The sequence below is a fragment of the Thermobia domestica genome, chromosome 13 (assembly GCF_964235325.1).
Source record: "Thermobia domestica chromosome 13, izTheDome1.hap1.1, whole genome shotgun sequence".
Taxonomy (NCBI): Eukaryota; Metazoa; Arthropoda; class Insecta; order Zygentoma; family Lepismatidae; genus Thermobia; species Thermobia domestica.
This window is the reverse complement of record NC_137466.1, coordinates 99882112-99897105: the sequence shown is the minus strand read 5'-3', so window position 1 is coordinate 99897105 and position 14994 is coordinate 99882112. Positions and strand designations below refer to the sequence as shown.

The 14994-nt window shown below is 36.9% G+C and overlaps 1 protein-coding gene across 1 annotated transcript in view; it reads right to left on the bottom strand.

Moving 5' to 3' along the window:
• The window catches only part of LOC145669254 (venom protease-like), a 41289-nt gene that overhangs the window by 25517 nt on the left and 778 nt on the right, over window positions 1–14994 (bottom strand). Inside the window, exon 2 of the mRNA XM_081737575.1 lies at window positions 9272–9448. Coding sequence (XP_081593701.1) covers window positions 9272–9448 — 177 coding nt within the window. The remainder of the gene's footprint in view (window positions 1–9271; window positions 9449–14994) is intronic.

Here is a 14994-nt window from a genome sequence, read left to right as displayed (position 1 = left end):
ATCGTTCATTATAACTTTGATGTTCCACATGTACTAGAAAATTACACACTATTCAAAGCACTAAATATATTAAAAATGCTTGTGTAACAGTTTCGGCAACATATTATGAAAGTATGTGATGGAGGAAAGCATATCTTGTCGAAGCTGCTACACAATTGTTTTTAATATATTTAGTGTTTTATTGAATGTGTATTCTATTAATACACGTGAAACTTATATATTAATTTTGCTGAATAAATTTTTCAAGTTCTATCACACGAAATCTTTCTTTAATGAAACGTTTAGATAGAAAGTCTGGAACTGGAACGAATGGAAGAACGCATCGAAACATGGTCCACATGTTTCATTATATTTCTCAACAGCGGCGGCTCGTGATCAAGCCAGATGGATGTGTAATACCTATTAACTTAGATCGAACTTCATTTCCTCTCTCATACACCCTCCCTCTGACCATTTGAGTTTGCAAAATTACAAAATCGTTCGACAGACTTATCCCAATATAATATAAATTGGAATATATGATCATTTAGAGAATACAAGAGATGTCTGTACTTTCCTCTGCTATTATTGTAATATAATGAGCGTGTTTCATTTTCTCATTTTCTCATTAGCATCATGGTATAGTCAGTGATGTAAATTTTCCGGAATATTTTGAAGCGGAAAATTTTCCGATTCATAGAAACATACTCCACTTATCCCTACATACTTGTTTAGCCCTAAAATTTATTTGTTACAAATATTGTCCGAAAAAAGATTCATGAAGTGAAAATCTAACGATTCTTCATTTGTGCAAAAATGTTTCAAAAACTTCGATGTATTCTTCCCTCAGAATTCACCTTTGATCTCACAAAATAATATTTCTTTAATTTAATACGCGTAAGACGATGTTTCTTCATAACTTTAAACACAATAAAATCAAAGCATTTCTTCTTATTTTCTGTTACAAAAACAATCTTTATAAGGAAGTGGAACTTTTATGTTTTATGTAGCTATTACATTATATAGACAGGCGTATGTATGAAGAAATAGTTGAATTTTCTGTTTTTGAAATAATTGATAAATTCACAAAGGTTTCTTTTCTCTTTCTTGTTACATTTTAAACATTGGTATATTAACGAACTCCATTTATGTTCCCTGCACTTTAGAAACACACACACCTGCAGAGAGAAACACTATGTAAGTTTTTACTTGCCAACTCGAAATATTAGAAAATTTTCGGTTCACAAAAGCTAATTAGAAAATTAGAATTTGTTGCTGTCTAACTTTCCTTTACAGAGTTCAATTTTATAGCTCAGTGTGCACTTAAATATAGTGGAAAATTTTCCACCTAACATTACTATACATAATATTGAAAATTGTCCCGGTTATGAAAAATTTTTCCGCTTGTTTCTTCATCGTAACGAAAATTTTCCGATTCATGAAAATTCCTTTCACTTGTTTCTACAGAGAAATAACACTTTCCGATTTATAAAAAGTTGTTTTACTTTTTGCTTTAAAATGATGAAAATTTTCTGACCCAAAAAGTTTTTCAATTTTTCTATACACGACAGAAAATTTTTCGATTCATGAAATAATGTGTCACTTGTTTCTACATAGTACTGGAAATTTTCTAAGCCTTGAAAATTTTCAGATTCTTTAAACGATCTTTCACTTTTTAAAATTTCTCTACATGAATTCTATCAATTTTATGGTTAATGAGGAATTTGTTACTTGATCACTGATATTTGTTTAGAACGGAAAATTTTCCGGAAAACTATAGGGGAAAATTTTCCGCGGAAAATTTTCCACCTCACATCACTAAGTATAGTACATGTTCAACGTGCGCTGCAATAATTCATTTTGAATATCTTTCGATGTCCCTCTAAATGGAATATCCTTCTTAAGACGGTCTTTCGAAAGCGAAGTTAGAAGATAAAAACCTCTTAGGATCCGAAAAAGATTGCGTTTCGTTGTGGTCTCCGGCTCCACAAAATTCGATACAGTTAATTACTTGAGAAAGCGAGTGTCCGATTTGCGCAACTTGTTCATTATGCTTCTCAATATTACATCTAAACATACCATCAAGTTGTTCTACGATATTATTATCATATTTTCCCAAACTATTTACCTCATTGAAGTGAACTTTTGAATTGTTGTGCTTCGTCACATTTTTTTAATGAGTTACAAAAGCGCATATTGGTCCAAGTCTCACTTGTATTAGAAGAGGACAACAAACACGTAAAGCAGAGCTAACGTTTTGTATCCTCACATCCACAAACGCAATCATACTTTTCATATGCAGAAATATTAAACTATCTTGTAACTTCCATCTCTTTACATTTACAGACTTGAAACTATTCTATGGCCGGCTTTGGCCTCCCATTATTTTTAATTTTTAGAGTGTTAAACGTGGAAAAATATATGCTTTTAAGCACTTGAACATGACTCATATCGCCTTTTTCCACCAACTTCAATGTGAACAACAAATGTAACCTAAATATTTAGGCAAGCTTCTAACTAAACGCACAAGGAATAATTTACTTGTGTCTTTTACTTTATTATGAATCAATTTTCTGTTGCAATTAACATTTTAAAATTTCCTATCTACCCTGAAGTCCCCCTCCCAATGCATCAAGACCTGAGAGTCATGTAAAGGTGTTCTACAACTGAGATTTAAGAATATTTATACCACGATATTTTTCTCTGACATGTTGAGGAAACACTTTCAACAACAATCTCACGACACATCCCAGCGTCTGGTGAAAGATCACTTAATTATTCTCACAAAGCTAATTGAAAATAATAATGATAATGATATTATGTGTTAGATATAAGTGCACTCTAATATACTACTTCACTAACATAAGTTTTCACGCTAACGCAAAATTTCCCAGCTAATGAGTAATTCTCACCTACACCTGGCAACAATGATGGTAAAAAACCTGGCAGAAAGTAAATAAATACCTTGATCCTTGTCGAATGTAATACAACAATGCATTTGCGAGACTTTCGCATAACTTAAGATGCGACTGGCTTCCATTAAAACGTGTTGACTCCCATCCTACTCTTCAACCTCCTCAATTACCGACAGCTTTCAGTGCTCGTTCTCAGCTCAAAGTACAGATGGTGATAAGAAAAATGGAAACACCTGTAGTTGGCAACACGTCAGATGTATGGGTTGGCAGTGGTGTAGTAGCGCCCGCAGCGCCGGACCGCTGGTGGTGGTGTGTTAGGTCGGTCTCCATACAACGTCAGGCGCAATGGAACAGCAGTGTCCAGTGGCTGCAGCAGACGGAGGTAGTGTAAAATGGAACACCTCTCAGATTATCAAAGAGGGCAAATTGTTGGTGCGTGGTTATGTGGAGTGAGTGTGACGGCAGTGGCTACTGTGTTAGGTGTGTCGCGTGGGACAGTGTCGAAGGTGATGACGGCCTACACAACACACGGGAAAACCACATCGGGGAAGCGGAACAGTGGGCGGAAGAAAATCATGAGTGACAGGTCACGCCCGGTATTAAAGCGCATTGTCACGGAAAACCGTCGTGCCACTGCGGAGCAAGTGACGGAGGAACTCAATCAGCACCTCCCCCACCCTGTTTCGACAATCACAGTCCTTCGCGAATTACATGACATGAACTTACGGGGTCGTGTTGCACGGACCAAACCGCTCATCAGGGACCATAACGCTTTCGCACGCCGCAAATGGTGCCGCGACCATGCAACTTGGACCGTTGAGGACTGGAAACGTGTGATATGGTCGGATGAGTCATCCTTCACCCTATTCCCAACCACGGGCCGTGTTTATGTGTGGAGAACGCCCAAAGAAGCTTATGATCTGCAGCGTCTCCGCCCAACTGTGAAACATGGCGGCGGCTCGGTGATGCTGTGGGCCGCCATATCATGGTTTTCATTGGGTCCTTTGGTCACACTTAGCGGACGAATCACTGCCAACGATTATGTCGCAATTTTAGGAGACCACTTGCATCCTATGGTCCGGATGTTGTTCCCGGACAATGACGCCATCTTCCAGGATGATAATGCACCCATTCACACAGCTGGCGTTGTTGCAGCGTGGTTTGAGGAACATCGGGATGAAGTTCAACACCTCCACTGGCCCGCCCAATCCCCAGATCTCAACATAATTGAACATCTGTGGTCCGTCTTGGAAACACGACTCCGACGACGATTTCCACCTCCATTCTCTCTCACAGAACTAGCCGATGCTCTGCACGAGGAATGGTGTAAAATTCCACTTGCTACCATTCACGACCTCTATGCCTCCATCCAACGTCGCATCAAGGCTGTTCTGAAGGCGAAAGGTGGCCCGACACCATATTAATCTGGTAAGTTGTAATTTCGTTCAGGTGTTTCCATTTTTCTGATCACCATCTGTAAATGCTACTGCCTTATTATACAACGAACGAACAGTATGACTCCGCTGCGCGTCGAAAACCACGTTGTGATTTTTACCAGATATTTTATGGAACTTATTTTAATTTTTTCTACATTCTTTACGTAATAAATAAATAAATAAATTATATTACTGTGGGTATGCACTAGCAAGCGAGCGAATAGTCGTGAATCGCTTCTTTCTCCGAATACACTTCCTTTGGTGCACAAGATCTCGGATTCGATTCCCGATGGAAGACCATTCCATTTTATACTGGGTACTATATAACCTCACTGATGACGAAGACCTACATACAACGCAATCCACCAATACACTTCCACCATGTTCTTTCTATGCTCCTCTATGGTTTGAAAGTGTCCAATAGACTGTCAGAAAAGTATCGACTTTTGAAAAAGAAGACGAAACTTAGTGGGATCCATGTTTGGTTTCTCTGACTATAACTAATGGTAATGGAATGTATACATGGTCTATCAAAAAGTTTCCAGATTGTGTAGGTCGGCAACAGATGGCAGCACAAGATTGCTCTCGCAGTGGTTACAATCATAACATTGGCAATGAACATGCCCCATGTCACTGTCAAGTTTGTTCAACACATCAATAATGTCTGCAATATCATTGATCACACCATGACAATCGTCATGCACAAGTTTCCGAATTCGTTCCAAATTTTTGAGGATGGGTCTCGTGAAAGGTCAACCAGATCACTTGTCATCTTCAAGGGACGTTCTTCCACTTTTGAATTACCTGTGCCGAACATTGCGTACTATTCATTGTCTTATCGCCGAAAGCGTACTACAGTATGTTTAATATCCCTGTCGATCTCCCAGTTTAACACAAAATTTCATGCTGGTTCGTTTTGTTCTTACTTTTGTCCATAATATAGTACGTTCACACGTATCTACTCACAAAACCACCACTAGAACTACTCTCGATGTTAACACAGCAATGTATCTTCATACATTACCTTATCAAGATTCAATTTCACTATAATTAAAAGCGCAACCCTGTGCTGTCATCTGTTGGAGTACTACAGAACTGATCCGAAAACTTTTTGATACGCTATTGTAGTTGAAGATTGAATATTCTATAAAAATAGATTGTGTTAAGATGACAGCTAAGGAATTATTCTAAGTCCATGATGGTTTATAATTGGATGACCTCTTTGATTGACTGATGAATGTCAAAGACCAAGATAGATCTTCAGCATCTATGCTGGACAGAAAAACAAGATAGCTTCATTTAGCATCTGGTACTTCTCCCCGTTTCCTGCAAATCGGGCGTTTATAAGACGAATAATATGTGTCTTCTTTGTTGCTGACATCTTTCTGCATATACCTTTCTGCTGCACCTATCTATGACTTGATGAAGTTCTTCCTTGATTGAAAGTGACGGCCAGGCGGCGTTAGGATTTTAGTAGTATTAGGGACGAAGAATTCCCTAGATTTTACGTGATAAAAGTTTACTACAGGGTAGGTGGGAATTAACTCTTTATTAAAAATTGTTAATATTTTTTTTTTTAAATACTTAACCAATTTCCGCGAAACAAAGAGCAAATTTAATCCTTACAATGGTACCTCATTACATGATATCTCATTTATATCATTGTAGGCATCAATGGTGCATCATGGCGCAACGTCTAATCTTGCGTGAGCGGAATCAGCTGGCGTCCTGATACAAGGTATGGCAATCTGTGGTATAAGTATAGGGTTGGTAAGTGAGAAAGGTCCTCGTGCCTCGGTAGATGCAAATGCCTCGGAATGCCTCGGAATTGCCATTCGAAGCTAATGAATACAGGTTCTGTAGCAAATAGGCCTATTAGGAGACGCGATCACCTCTCAACATCCAGGATGGAGGAAAATGTGGAAGTGGTTCAGGAAATCTTCACTTCCATGTATTCAGAAATGTTCAGGAAATGTTCACTTCCACAAGTATTCAGAAATGACAAAGACAGACCTATCGCGAAAGTGGGTTAGCCCGACACACAATCTGAACTGTTCTGAAGGAAGAGTTGAAGTTCGTTCATAGAAGCTACATCACTGCCAGGAGTTATCGCCGAAAGACTGTTATCATCGGTTGGAGTATGGAGAAGACTGGTCCGATCTTTTCAGTTATATCCTATGGTCACACAAAGTCATGTTTCATGTTACGGGGTTTGTTAACCGACATAATTGTTGGGAGAAGATCCGAGGATGGTTGTTGAAAAAAGCCAACATCGCCCGAAGGTCACAGTGTGCTGTGGCAGACTTTCATGAAAGTTGTAGATCCATACGTCATTTGGGACACAATGAATCCAGAATGATACCTTATTACGCTTGAAGATTATGTTCACGGTATTGTATTCATGTGGGACATTTACAACGACCTAATCTTTATGCAAGATGGGGCTTTGTCTCATTTCGCACGTCCTGTCCCTGAGTGGCTCGACACCCATTTATCAGAACGCTGGTTGCGACATCATGGCACTCTTGAATGGCTAGCAAAAAGTCTCGACCTAATACTGTCCAAGGTCTGCGACCTGTGACCTCTTCCTCTGGGGCAGACCCGAAACCAGCCACAGAGGTTTTGGGGACCATGAATAATTTAGGGGGTCCAAGTCATTAAAAGTTATCTTACAAATATCTAAATTGTGCTTTTTTGTATTAATGATAGCATTTTGTATTGAAGTCTGGAGGGGCCACGAAAAGTTTAGGGGGGCCAGGCCCTCTTAAGCCCCCTCTAGTTGCGGGCCTGCTCTGGGGCGGGTAAAAGTGTAAATTTATTGCACAAAACTAAAAACTCTTAATGAATTGAAGGAGTAAATTCGCCAAGTTCTTGCAAACATACAGCTGGAGTATCTACTGAAGTCTGTCACAAACATCCCGAACCGTTTACAAAAACTGGTGGATAATGATAGTGCTTATGTGAAATTTTAGCAATGCATAATAATGCTACCATTATAAGGAACAAAATATTTTTTGCTTCATGAAAATTGGTTAAGTATTAAAACAGCTATAAACATTTTTTAATAGAGTGTTAATTTCCGCCCTCTTTTGTGCTGTTGACTACAATTGTTTGCATTAGTAACGGCTAATACATTATTTATAGTTGGGTAGTACATAAAGATGTTTCTTCTCCATATTCTCTACAATATATTAGAAGCCATAGAACAGATATTGCAACAGTTATCCCCTCCCAGAGATAATCTAGATACTGAAATTTGACAGCATACACCTCGAATTTCAAAATTCCGTATATAGCAAAAACAGCATCTTTTAAACATACCATTCAACTTATAGCAAACGATTTGCGCATAATTAGCAATTCTGTCATTGCAAAGTGAACTAAAGAGTGAATAAATAATAATTGATAGAATAAAGATGCTTATACGTATTTGGGCTAAAAGCTTAAAGCTCTGCTGAAAGCATTGGAATAACACTTGTCCAAGATGACTTTTATTCATCAGAGAATGCTTTCAAGGCAGGACACAAATGAAGTAAAATTTGTAAGAAAATTGCTACTTTACATTTTTTAAATATAAATATTTATTTAAAAATTTGGAAATTATTTTAAGAATTAGATAATTGTAAATAAGGTGACTGTAATGCTAGGCACATGTTGGAAATGAAATGAGATCTTTAATTTTACGTCCCACGTTTATGCCGGTTAGGCTAAAGGAGACGGTGATGATGAGAAATGAATGAAATAGTGTAATGAAGAAAGTGGGAGGAAACAGGAGAACCCCGAGAAAACCCACGAGCACGGTGCTTGTCCACCACAAAGTCTACATAGCGCGAGCTGGGATCGAACCAGGGACCCCAAGCACCAGAGGTGAACGCTCTACTACTGAGCCACCGCGCCCCCAGGCACCATGCTGGATTATATCTCTAAAATCAGAGTAGAAAATTTAGAAGAAGCTTTGATCAGTACCTGGCAGCTTAAGCTTTGGTCTTTGCACATCTAACATCGGTTGTGTCCAATCTTTAAAATTTATGTTCAAACATATCCTAATCCGAATGACTAGCTCAAAATGTTTGCAATATACCAACCAGTTGAGAATGCTCCAAATGCATTGCCAGAATCAACTTGAAAAGAATGTAAAGATGGAGCGGGAAGAATAACTGTAAATCTTTTTATCCGCACCGTCTTCTGTTTCTAGCAAAAATTCACAAAATATAATTTCTCTACGACGGTCCCAACATATGGCTCTTTAAATATCCGCAAACTCGAACTTTTTTTGGCCAATATCTGGGGAACGGTTGACAGTTGGACACTGGACATCGGTTACTATTTGGTGCAAAAATGTTCACCATTCTCTTAGGTATTTAATAACACCAATATAATCTCTCTATGACTTACGGTTCCCGAGATATGGCTCCTTAAATCTCCGAAAATTGGCCATTTATTGGCCAATATCTCGGGAACAGTAACAATGACGCGGAAAATTCCATCACTTTCTCAGATAGTTTTTGATGGTCTATCGAATGGAGGGATCAAAATTGAAATAAAGAAAACCGCAAATAACAAACAAACACTCAGAAAGACACACAGACAGATAATTCAGTAACAAACTTTTTAAGTTCGTTGATTACTGAACGTTAACGTCTCTCTGTTAAACACATAACGTACCTAAAATTAGTAGGTGAAAAAATACCAACAGTTAACGAGTAAATCGATAAATAGTATTTACTTCATTAATATTTGGTTTCGTAATACGTTGAGAGTGCACAGTAACATAATAATGCAACTAAATTTTATATGTCCTAACAATCATTTACCAGTTTTTTTTAAAATGGTGCTTTTCTTTACCAAATGAATTTCTATTAAATGTCGCTTTCAAATTTGAAGTTTACCTAACTTTATATTAATGTATGAGTTAGATTGGAAAATGATTTCCGTACTTACTTTTTTGACTTGTGCCTCCACCGGACGCCCCTCCAGGACAACAGACAAGAGTCTGGGTTCCTTCTGTTCCACACCGAGACGGTTTTTGACCTCTTCTCAACCCTTCCTGAGCTGCAGAACATTGTGGCAGCGGAATGCACTCTCCTGGTTCACCACTCTCAAGTTCACAAGCGTAACCTGTCATATTATTACTTATTTTGTAAGCAATGCACAATGCAAGTTTAATGTATTGTGTGAGAAAATACACTGTGAAAATCTAAAATGATTTGGAGGGGAGAAATTGTCGCATATTCAACATAAATATTACTAAAAGTATTTTCTATCCAGCTCCAGTTGAGACAGATGCCTGAACTCTACAACGAAGTGCCATGCTAGAAATTCTTTAAAAACTACTCATGGTTGCAATGATAACGTTTATGTGTATTTAGTTATAGTGCAACAAGGACAATAGTCTGATACTTTATGATAGCAAATCTTGTTGCCAGACTTGTTTAAACTTGTTTTATTTATGCTGTTAAAGATATAATAAGTGATTGAAGTGTAGTTTTAATTTCTGCAAAATAAATGATAAGTATTAAGTATCATTTCTGCAAAATGAATGATAAGTTTAAATCACCAAAGTTTTAAAGTAACAAAAATAGCTTAATTTATTGAAATAAGTATCGTGATATGTTTTGGTGATTATTAAAATAATTTAATCGAACTGGGATCGTAATATTTAATTGTGTATGTGATGTGTCTGTGTCTTACATGGTATTATGGTACGAACTGAACTGCCGGTAGTAGTGCAACTACAGTATTGTTTTTTAAATAGTGATTATTCTTAATATTATAGATAGGCATCTTACAATATTATAGGAAATTAATTTCATGTTTTATGAACTAGTGTTTGTGCACTTAATATAAAATTTGAGTTTTATTGATAAGCATCTTGTATCAAAGAAATTCATAAAAGGAAGTTTTCCAGTCAATGTAGTTGAATATACAGATGGTCATAAAATGATATAAACACCTGTAGCTTGGAACAGGTAAGATGTGTGAGGCAGTAACACTTAGGATGAATGTGCAGTGTCTGGCTCAGAGATGTGCGTCTACGCGTAAAAAATGATAGTTTACGTTTACCTGTCAACTATGCGTAGACAATGTAAACAACGTAGACTATGTAGAATGTGTCAACAACACGTAATTTAATATGGCATCGTGGACAATAAAGGAGCTTTATTTTGTCGTTACCTTGCGAAATTGCGTACAAAATAAAATGCCTAGACCAGCGAATAGTAACTTTCGAATACTTAGTTTCGTCTTGATGAAGGAAAATGAAAAATATTATGCATTTTGTAAAATATGCAAGAAAAAATTGGCAAATACAGCAGATTCAAGACTGAAAGCCCACAGGTGAGAATTAGTTTTGTAAATTTCATTATAAAAGCAGTGCTCGAAGTGGAAAATGTAAGGAAGTGGTATGTGCACAGCAGAGTAAACATACAGATTAGATAATTCCCTCTACTTTTTATATGTTAGTCGTTTCCCTAATCTTTCGCTGCACCGAAGCAAAACAACTGAATGAGGAAATATGAACAAACGAGCAACGAAATTGTTCCTTACATTTGATAGTGGTTGTCTACATAGTTCTACACGGGAAAAGGTGTAATGTAGATTACGTATAGATTACAGTAGACAATGGCGTAGGCGTAAAATTATAGTTTACGGCACATCACTGGTCTGGCTATTGTTAGCGATATGCTAGGTGCTCATCTGTAGTACGTGTTCTTTCGTTATAAGCGTAAACAGAGGAATGGGAGAAAGAAGAGTTAGAAGAAACTATTTTTTCTTTAATTTAAAAATACTATTGTGTCATGATCCGTAATTCAGCTATTTTGGACACTAGATCGGGGATTTTCAACCTTTCGATACTCGCGGACTGTCAAAAACCGAAGAGAAATGGTCGAGATCAGAAAAGTTGAAATTTCGCAGTCCATTTGGATGCACTTATTATTCATATGTATTATTATCATTGAAATAATGAATTTACCTACTTTTAGAGTCACAACTACTTTTTTGTTTTGAATTTGAAATTTTGTCAGAAAAATCATTTTATGGGCGTAATGTGTATTTGTTGCTGTTTACGAGAAGAATAATGAATATTTATATTATTATTTACCTTTAATAATAATACCTTTAATAAATCAATTTTTATACGGTAATTGATGAATAGCTTAGCACGTGAAAAGATCTTATTTCTTAAGTAGGAATAATTTCTAAGTTGACAACACCGACATTTTTAAAAATCTTTTTCCTATCTTTGTTTTTAAAAATGAGATGTCTTCAAAGAAGTTCATCTAATTTATATTTTGATGTGCCATATTGAATAGTTTCTTTCTTATGTGTGTTAGTTCTTTGAGTATGGGCGGATTTAGGAATTGTCTGCTGTGGCGGCAGAACTTCCGGGGGTTTGGAATATCCCTCAGTCGAGTGGAGATCCCTGAGTTTTCCCGCAGGAAATTGTTAATATAAAAACCTGATTTTTGAGGGTTCTCGTGTATAATTCTCTATAATACAATATAAGGGAATACTTTTTCAGAAAATTGTTGGGAAATCAAAGTCTATCCATGTCCGCCTCCGTAACTACAGAGAAGCTCTCCAATGATTTTCAGTCATTATTTAAATAGAAACACGATCTTTTAGACAACATATCCTTACTGTAATTCAGTATTTAGATAGCCGTTATGTTGTCAAAATCGTAATAAAACATACCCCCTCTGTTTTTTTGTTTTTTTTTAAACTTCGAACACTGCTTGTCCGCATAATTTTGTTCAGCTCAATGGAATACAATGAGTGTTATATATTTCATTTTTGGACTTTTTTTTTTCTTTCGTTAAACGGTAATAATATTGTATAATATCCAGCACTTGCTGTGTGATAATTTCATGAATATGTGGTTTTCCTTTGCTTTTAAACGTACCTCATTTTCCAGAAAATACATTTGCTTCTTAGAATCCCATTTCATCATTAACTTATCTCATAAATCTAACTCTAAAAATAAAGTTATATTTCTACACTAAAATTCAGAAATTAACACATTAAAAAAACCGTAAAATATCTAATTTCTTAGTTTTATACAAAACGGTTGCAATTTTTGTGATCGGAAACAGAAGAATTAAAATCTAATTATTCCACGAGTAACTGGCCCTTCTGCTACAGAACCTCTCTACCCTGTTCCACGTATATATACACACCTTGTTCCAAAAAGAATATACGTATTTCGAACTTTAAGACATACGAATATGAAATTTTACACACATATTTACGAACCTCTCAAGTTCAAATTACAGTTCAAAGTTCAAATTACAGATGTTCAATATGTCCACCATCAGCGACACGAACAATATCACATTGATTCCTCCCATACTCGAGCAAGCATGTCCTGCGTCACTGATGTTATGGCAGTACGGGTCCGGTTCTTCAACTCTTCCAGGTTCTGTGGGAGTGGTGGTACATAAACGTTGTCTTTAACGAAACTCCACAGGAATAAGTCACAGTGTGTCAAATCCGGTGACCGTGGAGGCCAGCTGAGACATGTTAAGTCGCCAGCTCCGTGACGACCAATCCAACGGTTCGGTAGAGTTTCATTCATATATTCAGACACTTGGCGACTCCAGTGAGGGGGAACCCCGTCTTGTTGAAAAATGAAGTTGTCTTCGTGCAGCCTCGGAAACAACGAGTTTTGTAACAAAGCGAGATACTGCTGACTGTTAACCGTGTTTCCATTAAAGAAGAATGGGCCGCAAACAGATGATCGGGATATCGCACAAAGCACATTGACTTTGGGCGAATCTCGTACATGTTCAATGACTGCAATGACTGCATGTGGGTTCTGTAGGCCCCAAATTCGAACATTTTGTTTGTTTACCTGACCACTAATACGGAAAGTCACTTCATCACTGAACACGATGCGTTCTGCAAAAGTGTTATCATTGTCAATAGCATCCAGAATCTTGTTACAAAATGCCACACGTTTGCGTTTGTCATCAGGACACAGAGCTTGTAACAGCTGTAACTTGTACGGCTTCATAACCAACCGACGTCTCAAAACACGCCAAATTGTTGTTGTCGGCACTTGTAACTCCCGACTGGCACGACGAGTTGATTTTAAAGGACTACGTTGGAAAGCAGTTTGAATTCGTGCATCATTTTCTTCTGGAACACGAGGGCGGCCAGGACTCTTTTCTTTACATACACATCCTAGATCTACAAACTGTCGATACCATCTGCGAATATTCTACCCATTCGGAGGATCAATTTGGTACCTCAACCTGAAACGTCTTTGCACTGCAATCACGGAATTGTACTTCGCAAACTCGAGAACACAAAATGGCTTCTGCTGCGGAGTAGCCATTTTAAACATATGAAGGTTACCAAGCAAAACAGAAGACAACTGACATCTAGCGGCTATTAATACACTAGACTATGTATTCGTTTATCCAATAGCCGAGCCGAGGCGCAGCGATTGATAGTTTGGACTATATATATATATATATATATATATATATATATATATATATATATATATATATATATATATATATATATATATATATATATATATTCCAATAGATAAAAAGATAATCGAAATGTGGAACAAGAGCGCGCTAGACAATATTATTTTGGATGAGGTATCGTTATCACGAGTCACCTAGTAGCTTTCCGTTTGCAACTATTTAGAAACGCGTAAATAAATGCCGATTTTCTAAATGGCTGGAAATCGAAAGCGGATAAGTGAGTCGTGATAACGGTATCTCATGTAAAATAATATTGTTTAGCGAGCTCTTGTTCCACTTTTGATTATTATTTTTTATCTATTTGAAGATGCCATAAAATTACTCTATAATTAGCGGTATTTTAATTTCGCCTTAATCAGGCCTCAACGCTAATAATATTGTAGAATTTGCCAAAATCTTCTAGATCCATGGGTCAAATATTGAAACTACAAAATGTAGCTTAGAGCGGTATCAACGTCTAGTTGGTTCTTGTAATTTATTATCCATACTTCAGATACAATTGCTTCAGAGTTCAAAAAAGTCGCTACTAACAATTCCAAAGCTTTCCTGCTCGGATCGAAATATTCTTCATTCATTCTAAAGAGTACTGGTGGTCCACATCTTTTGTGAAAGCACCCGCTTTGCAAATAATCTCATGCTGAGAACCTTCTTTTTGAATTTGGGATAATAACGATTGAGATTTCCAAGAAACATGCTGAGATTTTGAACAGGTAATACCTGTTTTTTATTTGTCAGAGACAATAAAATATTTTCTGAGAAAGAGAAACATTTCCAAATTATTTTTTTTTCGCAAATGTGTTTTTCAAAGAACTACTTCTTAAGTGCTTGTACTTTATTCAAAACAGTAGGCACATTTAGCATAGCTCCTTGAAGAGATTAGTGTAGATCGCTACGCATCTTTGAGAACAATGTATATACATATCTCAGGATTTCACGCAAGTTATAGGTGAAGGGGCACCATGTTAAAAGCCAGAACTGACCACCTGCTAACGTGGACTGCCAAAATAATTTCGCGGTCCATTGTTAATAACCGCTTGTGGTTGGAAATGGCCTATGCAAAAAAAAAAAAAAAAAAAAAAAGGTAATCAGAGGCGAATGAACCAAATTTAAATTTGTCACAATTTATCTCCTTAATACTTTGATGTTATAATCAATATTTAGCGC